Source organism: Megachile rotundata, chromosome 12, assembly GCF_050947335.1.
Source record: "Megachile rotundata isolate GNS110a chromosome 12, iyMegRotu1, whole genome shotgun sequence".
Taxonomy (NCBI): Eukaryota; Metazoa; Arthropoda; class Insecta; order Hymenoptera; family Megachilidae; genus Megachile; species Megachile rotundata.
In genome coordinates, this window is record NC_134994.1 from 14,453,541 (window position 1) to 14,468,509 (window position 14,969).

Below are 14,969 nucleotides of genomic sequence, written 5' to 3' on the forward strand. Positions count from 1 at the left end.
TCATCCTATCCCAGTTTTTTGTTGCTTTCTCTGCAAACTGCTTCGGAATTTCTGTCTGCGGTACAACGTATACTTTAAGGATTATGTCTATCCAAAGGTTTAAACGTTACAATAGAATGATAGTCCCATCGATGTACAGTGTTCGGATATATTTCTAACTGTATAAGCCATTGCTTTGAAAACAAACTAAAATAACTTTTAGATAAACCATTAAACGGCACGAATTGATCGAATTATTAACGACTAATTACAACAGTCTCGACATTAATTCACTCCGTCAGGTTTTGCATTTCATATGGTAATTATATTAGGAATATCAGATTAGGTTAGATGTGTGCAAGTTAACCTGAAAATATGTACCAAATGGGTATCACCAATCCGAAGAGATCTGGTTCAATATTTGTGGTTTTATATAAAACAATTTATTCGTTGTTAACCAACCTTATATATTGTTTACATTACAATTGGTTAATGTAATAAAAAAAAAATGATATTCTACAACTTGTCTTTCGTTTAATATTAAATCAACTTAGATGTGCACTTTCAATTAAAACTATCTGTTTATTGTACAAAATATCAACAACAAACTAATGATGAAGCAAAACGAGTGTTTATATAAATTGAACTTACACGTGAAATCATCGTATCCCTCTAATAAAATTACAATCTGTCGTGAATCGATAGACTTACAACGACAAAAAATTCATCGTTCACATTAAATCGTTCATTCCGCATGTATACTTTGATAATCTCGAAAAGTGATCGAACCATTCGTAATCTAGAATCCTCAACTGTTTTCGCGCATTCTAGCGATCGCTCCGAAGCATCCTTTTTTTCCGAATATAGCACGAGTTGTAAAATGTTTCGCGAGAATTACCATCGGTAAACTTTATCCATACAAAAGTGTATAATGCACAATTAAAGTGAACCTTTCGCGAATGATGCTAATTATTTCAATTCTAACATTGGATTTACTCGCTCTCGCTTCCGCCACCTCGATCTGAACTCGAGTGACGTGAACCAACGTCGCTTCCCGAAACGGATTTCCTGGATTCTGGAGTGGCAGACCTGAAACAAAAAGATCATAAATGATGAAAAGTTGTATCATCACAGAGGCAAGTGCATGATTCAAACGTTATTTACCGTGCTGAACCACTGGGACTTCGACTTCGTGAACCGCTCTTTGACCTGGAACGTGACCTGGATCTCGACACAGATTTGGACTTCGATCGGCTTTTGCTTCTGGATTTTCGTTCGTCCGACTGCGAACCGCTTCTAGACCTTGATCTTGACCTCGACCGTGATCCAGCTTTCCCAGAACCAGCGGGAGATCCCGATCTCGATCTCGATCCACTAGCTGCCGATCCTGATCTCGATCGCGGATGAGATCCGCTTTTCCTTGAACCACTACGCGACCTTGACCGAGATTGACTCTTTCTTGAACCAGATCTGGACCTGGAACCTGATCTTGAACGAGATCCGCTCTTGGCTGAGCCTGATCTTGATCTCGACGGACTTCTCGATCGCGATTGACTTCTCGATTTTGAGCCTGATCGGGACCTGGACCGGGACCGAGATCGCGACACTGAGCGGGACTGAGATCGCGAGACGGACCGCGACTGAGATCGAGATTGGGAACGCGAGCGAGAACGTGATCGTGAAGCTGATCGTGAACGCGATCGTGAAGTACTCCTGGAACGACTTCTGGATTTCGATCTAGAGCGAGATCTAGATCCTGAGGCACGGGAACCTTCGGATTCGGATCTGATTCTCCTGCCGCGAGCACGGCCACCTTCGTTACCGCTTTCCCCTCTGCAAAATAAATTAATGGTGTTCAATTGGCTACTCCATTGTATTTGGTACAACAATGGTATCCAAACTTCAATCAGTTCACAGCGTTAGAACATGGGCCTACACTTACCCGCTAGCAATTTTAAGACCTCCTGAATCACTGTCGGATTCACTTGTCGAAATAGTCTCTTTAGACAATGGCATCTTGCCCTTCATAGTCTCGGTAGTACTCTTTCGAGATACTTTGTCTTTCTTATTAGCTCCAGCTTTCCTTCCACGTTTTGGTTTGGGTCGATCGCTTTCAGAACCTGTATATTGAAAACATGTTTGTTGTATCTTGAATTATCTTATCCTCTTAGATAACGAATAACAAGCTTACCGCTTTCTCCACTCGCCATTTCCTTCTTGCGTCTTCTCTGACCTTTGCCTTTCCTTTCTTTGCGTTCACCACTAGCTTTCCTCTTGCGTTTCCTTTCCCGTGGAGCTTCTTCTCTTCCTTCGTCTCTACCAGAACCACCACTGTCGCTAACGTATTGATCAGTACGGACTCTTTTTCCTTTCTTTCCAGGCTTCTCTGATGGCATTTCTCCAAACACTAAAGCGTTCTTGGTCTTTTCAACATATTCTTGCCGTTTCTGTAACATTTCTTCCTCCTTTTGACGACGCATTTCTTCAAGTTTTCTTTGTTCCTCCGTCTGACGCATTTTGAATGCTTGTCTGTCGAAGTAAGATTGTTATCGCTACGCTGTTCGACGAATATCAAATATTTCCATGTGTCAATTTACCTTTCTTCTTCCTGTTTTCGTCTAAGCATCTTTTCCTCCTCGTCCAATCTCCTAGCCCGGGCAACGTGGTACTGTGCTTGCGATAACAAGTCCTGACATCTCCTTGCTTCCGTTTCTGCCAGCTGTTCCATTCTGTCGCCGTGTGTAGATAAGTATTGGAAATACTTATGCGAAAGTCCCAGTTCATGGACTGCTTGCAATACGGTTGTCAACGTTGACTTTTCGTCTTTCAAAATTTGTGTCGCCAAACGTTGAAGTACAAGCGCAATATTGTACAACAAAACCGTGTCCTGCGGTGCTACTCTTCTTGCCTATAATATTCACTCATTTATTTATTTAATAACTGTAACAAATAAACATCTTATATTTACCTTTAACAACGTCAACTTTGCTTCTTTCAATTTACCAGCCTTGAAGTAAGCTCTTCCGAGGTATTGCAAAACTTCGACGTGATGATATTTGTAGAATTTACGAAGACAATTTTCATACTAGTAAATCATATTCATTAATTAGTATCAGTGTGGGTTATAATATCAAATGTACGATATGAAATAGTTACCATTTGAATAGCACTAACGAATTGTTTTTGTTCAACATAAATGTGTGCAATGTTTAACCAAACATCGCAAAATTCTGCTGTTGCCTCTCGAACTTGAGCGAAAATATCTCTGGCTTCATTCACACAGCCTTTATGCGCTAATACAGCCCCGATTCCGTTCGCCGCCCAAATATTTTTAGGATCATTTCGCAAAACCTAAAAATTTCGATACATATATATCTATACACATATACATATTGTAAATAGTAATTCTTATTATAATACCTGTTTATACATAGCCAGCGCTCTATCTTGATGACGTTTTTCCCGTTCTTTATCCTTACCGCTTTGATGCAATGTTTGTAACCAGATGTTACCCAAAGCAATCAAAGAGTAAGCATCGGTACTTGTCGATGGATTTTTGAGAATTCTTTCGAATTTCTTCTGACCGGGGCCCCACTCCATTTTGGCTAAATGCAAGTTACCCAAAAGAGACCATGCATCTGGATGTTCATTGTTTATTCTCAATGCGTCCTTAAACCAATCGGACGCTTCATAAATTTGACCTTTATCCCGAGCCATACAACCAAGTCGTAAATAACAATCCACATAATTCGGATGTTCTTTCAAAATGTCTTTGTACAGTTTCTCCGCTTTATCGAAGACGCACAAAGCTTCGTTCAGACGTGCTAAATTATACGTTGTTGTAACCGCGATTGAGTTATAGTACACAGAATCATGTAAGGCATCGGCTTTAGAACGCGCTAAAGATTCTTCCAAATTTTTTCTAGCCTCTTCTAAATTCCCAAGTCTGCAACATAGTAGACTACTAGTTTAGAAGTGGTATAAAAAATGGAATTACAAAATGAAACATCGTAAATACCTATAATGTAAAGCTCCAACGTTATTTAAAATTTCGGGCGGTATGTCCGCCTGAACTTTTTCTTTCAAAATTCTAGTTGCAGTACCGTATGCATTTAAGGCTGCGTTAAGGTCACTTTGTTCCAATATTTGAGCTAATTCAATCCATGCTTCGACATCGTCCGGAAATTGTTCTGTTACTTTGCGAAGATGATTTTTAGCGATATCGCGTTTCGATTGTGAACTCGAATTCGCGTATAACGATCCGAGAATTTTCATCGTTTCATAGTTACCAGGTTGAGCTTTCAATACTTTCTCAAAACACTGTGCTGCCTGTGATAAAAAATGATTAAGGGCGATTCATTAAATTTATCGTATTATATATCTCCTATCGAAGACTATGTTGTACTTACATTTTCTGCGTCCCCACGATAAACGTACATTTGACCTAAACCAAAGTGGGGCAATACAAAAACTGGAGGAGCAAATTGCGTTGCTTGATAATAGTACTGAAATGCTTGATCATAGTCGCCCTAAAATAAATAAATTACTAGTTAAAACTTTATTAAACACACGGAATCAATGTGTAATAAAAATAAGCTTACTTGAACATGGAATGCTCTAGCTAATTGATAGCAACTCTCTGCACGCATAGCTTCATTTTCGGTATTGTGAAATGCATGCAATGCCAAGTGCTGTACTTTGTTATAATCTTTCTTAAAGAAGAAATGATTTGCTAAATGATTCAACACCATAGGATTCGTTGAATCGATCGTGTAAGCTTTAGACAACATTTGTACACCGGTTCTGATACTATCTGGTTGTTGTTGATTTAGTTTTAAAACTGAAAGTCCAACCAGTGCTCCGACACACTGGCCATCTAATTGTAGAGCTCTTTCAAATGCTAAACGTGCTTTTTCCTGATTGTTCAACTTCATGAAACAGTGTCCCATTCCTAATCTTACAGCAGCTGGGCAGTTTGGATTTGTCCTCAATGCCTTTTTATAGAAGGCAAGTGCACCCCGATAATCTTTCTTATTGAATGCTATACACGCTTTACCGAGTAAAGATGGGATATTATTTGGAGATTGATTCAGTACAAAATTAAATTGGGCATCTGCTTGATCCATTTTGTCGCCTTCCAAGAGGCAAAAGTAAGCTCGGCCAAGTAAATGATTCTTGAATATAAAATATATCATTTAACAAATGTTCAAACAATTATGACTCTGTAAATACTATCTAAATTATGAACATATACCTGGTCATACATAATGATCTTATCAGCAGTCGTATACAGTAGCGTGGCTTTTGTGAACAGATCTCTTTTCTTATCTTTATTTTTTTCCCTGTTGGCCTCTTGCACATAATATGCGGCCAACATGTCCAATGCACGCATTTGATCTTTCTCATAGTCACGATAATCGATATTAGCATCAATACGAGAAGATTCAAGTATCTTAATAAAATCTTCGATTTTATGTTGTTTGTAATATTCAAGCTGCAATGAAAAGCAATGTTTCACCGTATGTCACATCTCTATCTCAACTATTTAAATATTTAAAGGTACATACGGCCAAATTGACCCAGATATTAAGTTGTGCATGTTCTTGGCGTAAAATTCCAAGAACTTCATCACCTTCTGGTAACTGATCTAGGTAGAGTTCTATTACCTAACAGAATGTAATTTTAGGATTAAAATAACGTTTCTGTGATATAGACATGGAAAGGCATTTAATTAGACAAAATGTACATACAAAATTCAATTTATTAAAAACTTCAAATAACAATGAACTAATATTCAATTTTCTATACAAAATACAAATAGAGGGTATAGTGAAAACAGCAGGAACCAAGTAAACCCGATAAATGCGACGAAAATAGCTTGATTAAAGCAAGGGAAACAAAAACTATCATTATATTTCATTACAAAACAAATTCTGATGTGTTCAAGTAATAGTGTGACGTGTGTGGCCGTGTCTAACGTGTACGACGCATTCGACAAGCATCCTGTTTAAGAGGTTAGGTGCATAGAGTGGTCGCCTTATCACGATTCTTTAAAGATTTTCAAGATGCGTTTAATGGATGTAGAACAGGAACCGTTTAGTTGACTCCTGATGCCTTAAAAATAATAAAACTGAAGGTCAGAAACAGAAATATTCACCTCGTCTGTGTCACGCAGCGGAATCTCTATAGAACCCGCCATTGCGGCTTCATCACTGATTTTCGCGACACCATACGACATGTAGCCACCAGATGCACTATTTGGAACTGTAAACACATTACAGAACGCGCTACTTTTAAACCATATGGAATTAAATAATAAACGGTAATGTAAATATCAATAATGAAACAACAATTGTATTTGATTTGTCGTTCGTTTATTATGTGTTTCGAAAATAATATACATAAGACTTAAAAACAATATTTCAACATGTACATGGACGATACAATATAAATTCAATATAACACACGGACGAAACTAAATAGAAGAATCATAAAAATATTTATCACCAATTTTTACTTGTTATTATACATATAACAAGGAAATCAGCTTCCTCCAATGCTTACAATTAAATCTAGTAACAGTAAGTTGTACTTCATTAACTTACAAAGTATGTTGAGCAACAAGGATTTATAATACTTATAGTTCCATAAATATTTAAATGAACAACGCAGAATGCATTTATGCATCGTTGATCGATATTAAAACGGCGAATTTCTTAGAAAAACGACCGATTATTACAAACTTAGCTCGACGAAGACATTCTTTAGTTATTCTTATCCCTATAACATTGTATAAACCGAAAAAAAAACATTTTCGTATTTGTCGATTGGAAATTGTGTATAAATCGCTTAACAAGAGCATATTCGCAGTAAATTACTTTTCCTACTCGTTCCGATGCGTTTCCATCGCGGTATCCCATTTAATCGTAATAACTTCCGTAAAAAGAGGTGAAGGCCGTGTCGGAGCTAACGCTCGGTGGCAGACTGGTTGCATCCACCGTCTCCTTTTCACTGCCAAGGGTTGACGCCCTTACATCCAGGGTCCCACTCACCCCTGACATTCCTGAACTGGTCGCCATCTCCACCTCACCAACGTCGGGATGTGACATGTGTCTTAAAATGACGTCACTTCAATTCATGATCGATCGTTTATTAATTTTCTGTCGACGACGTGGACGTGATTTAATTAGGGAAAATTATTTTTCAACTACGGGCTTCAAAGTCAATAGTCGCGAGAAAATTTTCTTTAAAAATATGAACGGTAATTCCGATCCTCTAAATTTATTTCGCGAATATGTACAAAAGAATTTACGAACGCTCAGAAAGGAGTGAATGGAGCTCTTAACGGAATTAGAGAGGCGTTAGTTGTTTGAAGAAAGAAATCAATAGGTGTAGACGTTAAGAACACCTCAGGGTCAACAGCGTTTTCTCATTTGTTTAGTCTCTTTGATCTTTTGATAAAAATATACCAGGTCGCCGTGGGACGTTGTTGACGTATTTGCCCATTGATCTTTCTTCTTGACATTCTGATCTTTTTAATCCTTTCGCTTAAGTAGTCGGTTCGAATCGAAGTTTCCCGCAGTGCGTTTCACAATTTTCATTATATTACAAGTAAAGCGAAAGGATTAATCTGTGGTCTGTGCAAATGCAAATGTTACCTGTAATCCGGAGCAGAAGATTCAACGTGTTGCCTTCGCGCGGTCGACCCCAGCGGTGTTCTCTTTATCGCGTAGATGTATATACCAGTCATTGTGAGCGTGTACGAGACGAAATACAATGCATGAAACTGGAACAGGTGGAAGGAGTCTTATTAGCATATGTACACGTTGTCGATGCAGACAGCGCAGCACGTGGAACAGGTTTCTATTATGGAATCAGGACAATAGCGTCGAATTCTTTTTTTCATTTTCGCAAAAATGTCTTTACCTTGTACTGATGAATCAGCATGCCAAATAAGACGTTGAAGGAGTCGGCGGTCAGCAGTGCTAGATGTAACGCCGTCGCCCCTGACTCGAACAGTATGACAGGCACCAGCGAGAAGAATACAAACTGTGTGATACAGTAAACCACCAAGAACGTAACCACCGGTGCGTTGTTCCACTGGAACGATTCCACCTTCATGCTTTCGAGCACGGCTCTGCAACAACATCAACGTGGAAGTATGGAATACTAAATCCGTCGTTGCACCCTCGTGACAGACTTACGTTTGCATGGAGCACAGTATAGTACCGAAGAAACCGATCATACCCAGATATTCTATGATATCGACCGTTTTAACGATCAATTCCTGCAGCACGGTGGTCACCGAAAATAATACCGCGCCACCGAGACACAGCATATCTCCAACCAGTTGATTCTTTCCTTCGCACAGGAAATTACGACTTAGCCAATTTGGCGGTTAAGCTTTATTTTTAGCGACGATTAACCCTTTGCGATTATATTTATTTCAGTCTGCTAACTGGATCAATTTTTCAAAGTTATATTGTGGTTTCTTCCAAAGTACTTTTACAAAGTCTTATCAAGGATTTTATCTTTGACACGATCAGAATAATACGTCCACAAAGAGTTAAAAATGCGAAAGACTTTATAGTAGAATCACCTGTGAACGCAGGATCCTTATTGTCATCGATGCCTGCCCAGACCAAGCAACCCACACCCATCAAACAAACGGAGACGCCGACTATGTGTACCATTCGATATCTGACGCCGAGAACCAGACACGAGAGACCCAGAGCAACCGGTATAGCCACGCAATCGAGCAGCTGAAACAAAATTTCCGGCATTAAATTAATACCAGCATCGTTAAAACTTCGACGCAACAGGGAGTAATTCTATAACGCTTGCATCTCGTTCGATTAAGAATAGCCAGCGAGGGGTGAACGAGGCGGGTCGAAGACCTTGTGTCCTCCTTCCACGGCCTATTGTATATTCGATACAATGGTTGCACCGTGTCATTCACAACCACCGCGAATCGTTTAATTGACGATTTAACCGCAAAAGTCGTAAGCACAGAAATCTATTGTAAGGTGTAACGTTTGCACCTTATTGTATCCATCGAACAAAACTTGTGCTACCATCGATAAACCGTTTTCAAAGACAATGAAGGTTTTCTAAATGTTAATGTTACCGAGCGAATTTCCTTCTAAATCGAAAGTGGCAAAGAGATTAAAGAATGAAAAAAGGAGTTGAATTTTTTTCAGCTTGAATAATTTATAAAGTTTTAAAAGGAAGACGAGTTACTAGGCCAGCACCGCATAAAGAAATGCAGAACTTCTTTATGCTCTTTAGAGACGCTGAAATCTTGTACGACATCATTAACGCATACCTGTATACTAGCCAGGCTGGTGAATTGGTGCGAGGATGTTATGAGTGTGCACGCTTCGACGTCAATGAGTGCCAACAGCAAGTATCTCCATCCACGGACTCTTATGACAGAAATTAGGCCGTTCCCTACCCCTCTGCAGGACATCCAGGTTGTGTATACAAGGCACATCATAACGTAATGCGGAAGATTTTGCCCTGATTAAATAAAAAATTATCGGCTCGTGATATCAAAATGGTCGATCGCCCATTTGTCAATAGATTACAATTACGATCGATCACGAATAGCTTACCGGTTGGAAGCAAGAGCTGATACGTGGTGTTGATGTGATGATTTACGAGGGTCATGAAGCACAATACCAAGGACAAGAATTGTCCCATTATTATCGCTCTCCATACCGACCTGTGAATAGTTCAATCGAAACGTGTGAACGAGTAAACATTTTAATAACTCTATGGATCATAAACATCCTCTCAAGGCACCACATTATCCAAACACACTCTTTTCTTTTTATATCTCCACTTCAATTAAATAAAGTACAGTAAAAATAATTAGGTAAAAAGTAGATTGGTACACAAGATCCATAAAAAAATATGTACATATTTACAAAAAGTGTATGGGAATATAAATATTTTTGTCTGAATTTGTCGATGAAGTCATTTTTGCTCGAAAGGGTGGATAAACACGACGAGCAAAACAAAGTGGTTTACACACGCACAAAAGTAACGCGACAAAAATCATAGTAAACACCCGCCACTTTTGTCCACGGACTCCCCCTTCAGCCGCCCAGTCGAGCCGGCTCAAGGGTGGTTTTTCTTCCGAAGATCCCCTTGGCCCACCATTCACCCCTTACTCACGTACCATTGTCCGAGCTCGGATATGTAATTTTCGATCTTGTCGCAGACCCCGTTCCTGGGCTGCATCGCGGGATTTTCGCCGCAACGACGATCGCCTGCTGACACTCCCATGCCATGGTGCATTTTCACCCCGAGGCTCTTCAACCACCGGCTCTTTCCAGAGGGGCGCTTGCGCGACCTCTTTCCCTCCATCGCTCTTTCAGGGATCGCTGTTTTTCCTTTTTACGATGGAAAACGAGGTACACGACATCGTCTTGTTGCTCTTCCGGTGTTCTAACGGAAGAAGAAAAATCGATGCTCGATAGAGTACGCACTCGCTCAGATTGGGAAGGAGATGCGGTAGATAACGAACAATAATAGTGAAGAATTTTTTATTTTATTCGAATAAAAGTTTATTCCCCATTTTTATACGAAGATTATTCATATGTAAGCGACGAAGAGTCTGAGAGTCATTCGTTCTTAAAATATTGATTATTCTATCGATTAGACTTATCCTCGATAAAGATTAAATGAGATGTGAATGGGAAGGTGACATCTGAAAGAGCATAAAAAAAAATAATTAGTAGTAACTATGAAAAGGACTGTAATGACGAAAAAATAATAAAGAAGTATGTCTTTCTTTATTCTCAGGTAATCTTCTCGTAGAATCGTTATTTACAATGTATTGACATGTTTGATTATATCGCGATTTCAGTCGTCAATGATCTTTAAAAAGTTCTCGCCGAGAACTCGATGATTCATATAAACTTCAAACATCATCAACTTATTAAATATCTTGCATATCTCAAACATTACGTTAATCAGTTAAATAATTTACGCGCAAATGTGGTCACACGACGTATGAAAAGAAGGCAATCGTAACGTTTATGATAATGTAGATTTGTGCAGTCGGTTCCCTTTGTCAACGATTAACAACACTTTTGCGATTAGATTCTATTACAAGGAGGAAACTATCGATTACACGATATCCAGCCACCCTTAAAAAGTTGGAAAAATAGGTTGGAAAAATATCTCGCCAGTCTCTCGGCTCGTTTGCTCGCGCTGGAAAGCTCGCGATTAGCGCGATTCCTTGTCGTGAAAAACCTCGCGTCTTAAAACTTGGAATAATAATAATAATAATAATGACAGTAATAATAAACGTCGAATGTAAAAGATACACACACGCGTTCTCTAGTTTCGTGTCTATCGATGGACGAGCGATAACGTTCATTTTCTAACGATTTAATCTGCAAAAATTGTCGAATGTTCTTAATGTACTCCTCATTGCGCGTAGAAATCGGAAACTACGATTATCGAAGAGGTTCGAGGAAAGGAAGAGTTTCCTTGGTAATGATCGATTGGTCATCTAGGTACATGTAAAACGATTGAAAAAATTTTTATTTCTTCTTGGCCTCTTCTTCTACCGCCTCGTTCTGCTTGCGGAAGCAGTCACCGACTGGGAAGAAGTCCCAACACCTTTGCTGGTACATGTTCCACACGTACGTTTCTTGACCGGTGTATTCGGTGTCTGGTTTGTTGATTAAGTGCATCAGGAAGAACCTGTGAATCGATGTTATGACAGTTAATACTTTAAACTATCGCAAATCATTGAAATAACTTACATGTAATTAGCAAGATTATGTTCCTGCTGAACGTGAGTATCGAATCCGTGAGGTACCGTGTCGAAGTATTCTTTTCCTAAACCGCAGATGAAACAATTGCTCTCCATATTCGTCTTCACGTTCTCCAGCTGGTCTCGAAGTTCACCGAACGCATCGATGATCAAACCTGAAGAGGATTAAATCAAAGTTGACTCAAAGTTGAACCTGGGGTAGAATTTCTTTTAATTTACCTTGAATAATAGCCAACAGAATGACAATGACGAAGAAGAAGAATGTGATGTCGAACATGATACGATAAACTTCGTAATCGTCACCGTCAGGTTCACCAATTTCGTCACCGATACCTCCACCAGCTCTGACACCTTTGTACAGATGAAACACGAAGCACTGAAACAAACAATCAAAATTTAACTTCTGTGTTCATGAAAGTCTAACATAATCGTTTCAATTCGTACCGTTAACATGTCATGACACTTTTTGTCGACCTCGTCGTCCTCTTCTTGAATGTAAAACTTCCTGAAGAAGTTGAAGGCTATCACCGTATATATGTACACCACGATCGTCAACAGCATCACCGTCAACACCAGCTGTTTGCCGTTGTGCGTGACGGACTGCAAGATCGTTCGAAGCGTTTTGAAACCAACTGCGACGTCCAGCAAGTGAGCGGCGAAGAAGAAGTTGTTGTAGTTGCCGAGGATCGAGAATATGAAGTACCATAAACTGTACAAAAATGCCTGAAGAAAGAGCAGGATAAGTCAGAATTAAACATGGAAGATCTAAAAATTTTTAATGGTATAAAAATGAATTTTCTCACGTTGTCGGTGATGGTGACTCCAGCTTTCCAAACTTGGTACCTCCAGTCGATGTTTACGATGCTGAAATGAGTTAAAATTTTATAGGATAGCTTCTTATTGTTAGTACAATTGATACAACGCTTGATAATTACTCGCTTCTGGGGCTCTCAATGATATACTTACAAGTGTATCAAACCAGAACCCTCTTCCTCTTGCTGGCTGAACGAAGTCTTCTCCATGCCCAGCAAATTGCTGATATAATCGAAGTCGTACGTCTCGCTGTACTTCTGCCTCACTTTCTTTTTGACGAATTTGTCCCAATAATTCACGGGGAATGTTTTCGCCGATATCACCATCTTATCCCAGTGAGCCTTGATGTCGTCTTCTTCCGGCGTCTCGGCAATGTACAGCCCGTCGAATTCCACCCTCCTCGCGATTTCCTTTTCTCGTTTGAAGATCGCCAACGGTACCTATGAAATAAGTAATCTCGTAGGTCTCGTAGTAATACTCGGTCTTCACTCAGTACGCATTCATACCTTCAAATGATAGTAAGCAACCAGCATAGCGAGAGAAACGATCGAATGGAGAACAGCCATGAGCCTCATAACGTGTGCCATGTAATAGAAATCCTCTGCAACCTCGACGTATTCCAACGCGTACTCGTCTTCCTCTTCTTCGGACTCGTTTTCACCGCTACCGCTTCCCAATTCCACTCCACCACCACTTCCAGAACCGGATGGACCCTCGCCAGACATGTCTGCCAGAATATCTGCTATAACTTGACCACTGCCCTCCTCGTCCCCGTCGCCGGCCAAAGAAGAAACCTATCGAATAACTCATGATGTAACGCGATATGACATAATCCATCATAGCGTGCATAATCTATCTTGAAACGTATAAGCTTGCCTTATAAAACAGCAACATGAAATTGATACAGAAAGCGAGAACCAGAGCCACGTATTTTAGGTTGTAGAAATTCCTTGCCAAGAACGATACAACTCGGTGAGTGTATTCGGAGAAATCGATGGAAGAGCCGGATGGTTCTGCCGTTGTTTCCTGTTTGGCTTCTGCTTCGACCGCTGCCATAGCTGCCTGTTGAGCGGCTGCTGCTTCCGCTGCGGCTGCTGCCTGAGCTCTTGCTTGTTCACCACTGTTAAAAAATGATCATTAGATATTCTTGGTATACGTGCCTTTTGAAACGTCGTTTCGTTTTGAAATGTAGTGTTATACCCTAATAAGTCAGCCAAGGAAACTGGGGTTTCCGAGTCGCCGCCTTCAGCCCTTGCACCGTCCTCGCCAGTAGCCTCTTCCGGTGTACTCTCGCCGGTTTCCTCGATGCTCGATTGAGGCGTCGAAGTTGCCGACTCGTGAGGCGCTATCTTTATCTGACCACCTTCTTCTTTTGTTATATCCATTCCGAAGGCTTGTACCTATTTTAGAAATCAGAACATTGCATTTTGTGTTCTAATATTTGATGGCTTTGCAATTTTGTCACACTTCATATTGTGTAAAATAGCTAGTTATGTTAATGCTGACCTGTAGATTAGATTCATCCGGCGTCGGTGGCAAAGCAGGCAAATGTCTCGACGGTTTCTCCTCCTCTTCCTTCACTTCGACAACAGGCTCTTCCACGTGCGGTCCCTTCATCAGCGCCAGTAACAATCTCATGAAGTACCTGATCACGCAACCAACCCCGAATCCGGAATAATAGAACGCGTAGAATATCATCTTAAAGAAACCGATGAAGAGTTCCAAGAAGGTCATCTGCTGCATCTCCGCGATCTTGTTCTTGATGTTGCTCGGCGAGAATATGGAGAAGAAGAAGTAAATGCCGTCCTTGAAGGTCTGAATGCCTCTCCTGATAGGATCCTTGTTCCTCTCTTCGTCGTCTTCCGTCATGTACGTGTAAGAGGACTCCCTCGCCTTTCCAATTCCACCGCTTTCTTCGACAGCCATCAAAGCGCTAGCGTGCTGCATCTCAAAGATGGCGTCCTCGCAGAAGTTGATGAACGTCTCCAATTTCTCCTTCTCGCCTGCCTCGACCACGGTGTTGTAGAAGTACGTCCTCTTCGACTCCTTGATCTGCGGCTTTTCCCACTGCTCGATGTTCGACTCCTTGATCTCGAAGTACACTCTCTCGATCTTCTTGTTGCCGCCGAGGATCTCGATCCTGCCGAGGAACGGCTCGAAGTAGTTCAACACGGAGCCAGCCGTCTCGAGGAACCTGGCCAGCCTGGGTTCGTTTGGCATGTGCTCGGACAGATTGGTGAGCAACACAGCGAGATTGAAGCCGATTTCTTTCGCAGGCTCGTGGAAACGGTCCATGAACGCGACGTAGTCGATCTTGCCGTCGTGGTTCGTCTCGCAACAAGCCAGCAGGAACTCGATCTCCTCGCTGACAATATTCATCGTTATA

The 14,969-nt window shown here is 40.6% G+C and overlaps 3 protein-coding genes across 29 annotated transcripts in view; all 3 read right to left on the reverse strand.

Annotated features, from left to right (window-relative positions):
- Positions 1 to 399: 399 nt before the first annotated feature.
- On the reverse strand, positions 400 to 6,241 carry Ctr9 (RNA polymerase-associated protein Ctr9). Its single transcript, XM_003701461.3, has 14 exons — positions 6,137 to 6,241; positions 5,547 to 5,645; positions 5,234 to 5,473; positions 4,581 to 5,153; positions 4,389 to 4,508; positions 3,998 to 4,308; positions 3,400 to 3,925; positions 3,136 to 3,330; positions 2,948 to 3,064; positions 2,577 to 2,887; positions 2,171 to 2,508; positions 1,922 to 2,099; positions 1,144 to 1,812; positions 400 to 1,068 (listed from the first exon to the last, which is right to left on the reverse strand). The coding sequence occupies exons 1-14, from the start codon at positions 6,215 to 6,217 to the stop codon at positions 972 to 974; spliced, it is 3,855 nt and encodes a 1,284-aa protein (XP_003701509.2). The 5' UTR covers positions 6,218 to 6,241; the 3' UTR covers positions 400 to 971.
- A 90-nt stretch (positions 6,242 to 6,331) lies between these two features.
- Positions 6,332 to 10,608, reverse strand: LOC100876939 (solute carrier family 35 member F2). 2 transcript variants are annotated; one of them, XM_003701460.3, is made up of 8 exons: positions 10,163 to 10,608; positions 9,594 to 9,703; positions 9,305 to 9,498; positions 8,579 to 8,741; positions 8,184 to 8,340; positions 7,906 to 8,116; positions 7,638 to 7,765; positions 6,332 to 7,092 (listed from the first exon to the last, which is right to left on the reverse strand). In XM_003701460.3, the coding sequence occupies exons 1-8, from the start codon at positions 10,348 to 10,350 to the stop codon at positions 6,900 to 6,902; spliced, it is 1,344 nt and encodes a 447-aa protein (XP_003701508.3). In that variant the 5' UTR covers positions 10,351 to 10,608; the 3' UTR covers positions 6,332 to 6,899. The 2 variants fall into 2 exon arrangements, with proteins under 2 accessions (XP_003701508.3, XP_012136709.2); XM_012281319.2 differs by having other exon boundaries at positions 6,332 to 7,107.
- Positions 10,609 to 10,759: 151 nt separating this feature from the next.
- Positions 10,760 to 14,969, reverse strand: part of RyR (Ryanodine receptor) — a 33,186-nt gene continuing 28,976 nt past the window's right edge. For 22 of the 26 annotated variants that reach the window (XM_076538320.1, XM_076538342.1, XM_076538321.1 and 19 more), the window contains 10 exons: positions 14,090 to 14,948; positions 13,784 to 13,983; positions 13,460 to 13,703; positions 13,090 to 13,377; positions 12,737 to 13,023; positions 12,574 to 12,634; positions 12,215 to 12,493; positions 11,990 to 12,146; positions 11,760 to 11,925; positions 10,760 to 11,697 (listed from right to left, as the gene is read on the reverse strand). In XM_076538320.1, the coding sequence (XP_076394435.1) occupies positions 11,535 to 11,697; positions 11,760 to 11,925; positions 11,990 to 12,146; positions 12,215 to 12,493; positions 12,574 to 12,634; positions 12,737 to 13,023; positions 13,090 to 13,377; positions 13,460 to 13,703; positions 13,784 to 13,983; positions 14,090 to 14,948 (2,704 nt within the window). In that variant the 3' untranslated portion in view covers positions 10,760 to 11,534. The remainder of the gene's footprint in view (positions 11,698 to 11,759; positions 11,926 to 11,989; positions 12,147 to 12,214; positions 12,494 to 12,573; positions 12,635 to 12,736; positions 13,024 to 13,089; positions 13,378 to 13,459; positions 13,704 to 13,783; positions 13,984 to 14,089; positions 14,949 to 14,969) is intronic. The other 4 variants (XM_076538339.1, XM_076538343.1, XM_076538340.1 and 1 more) reach the window with 1 other exon arrangement.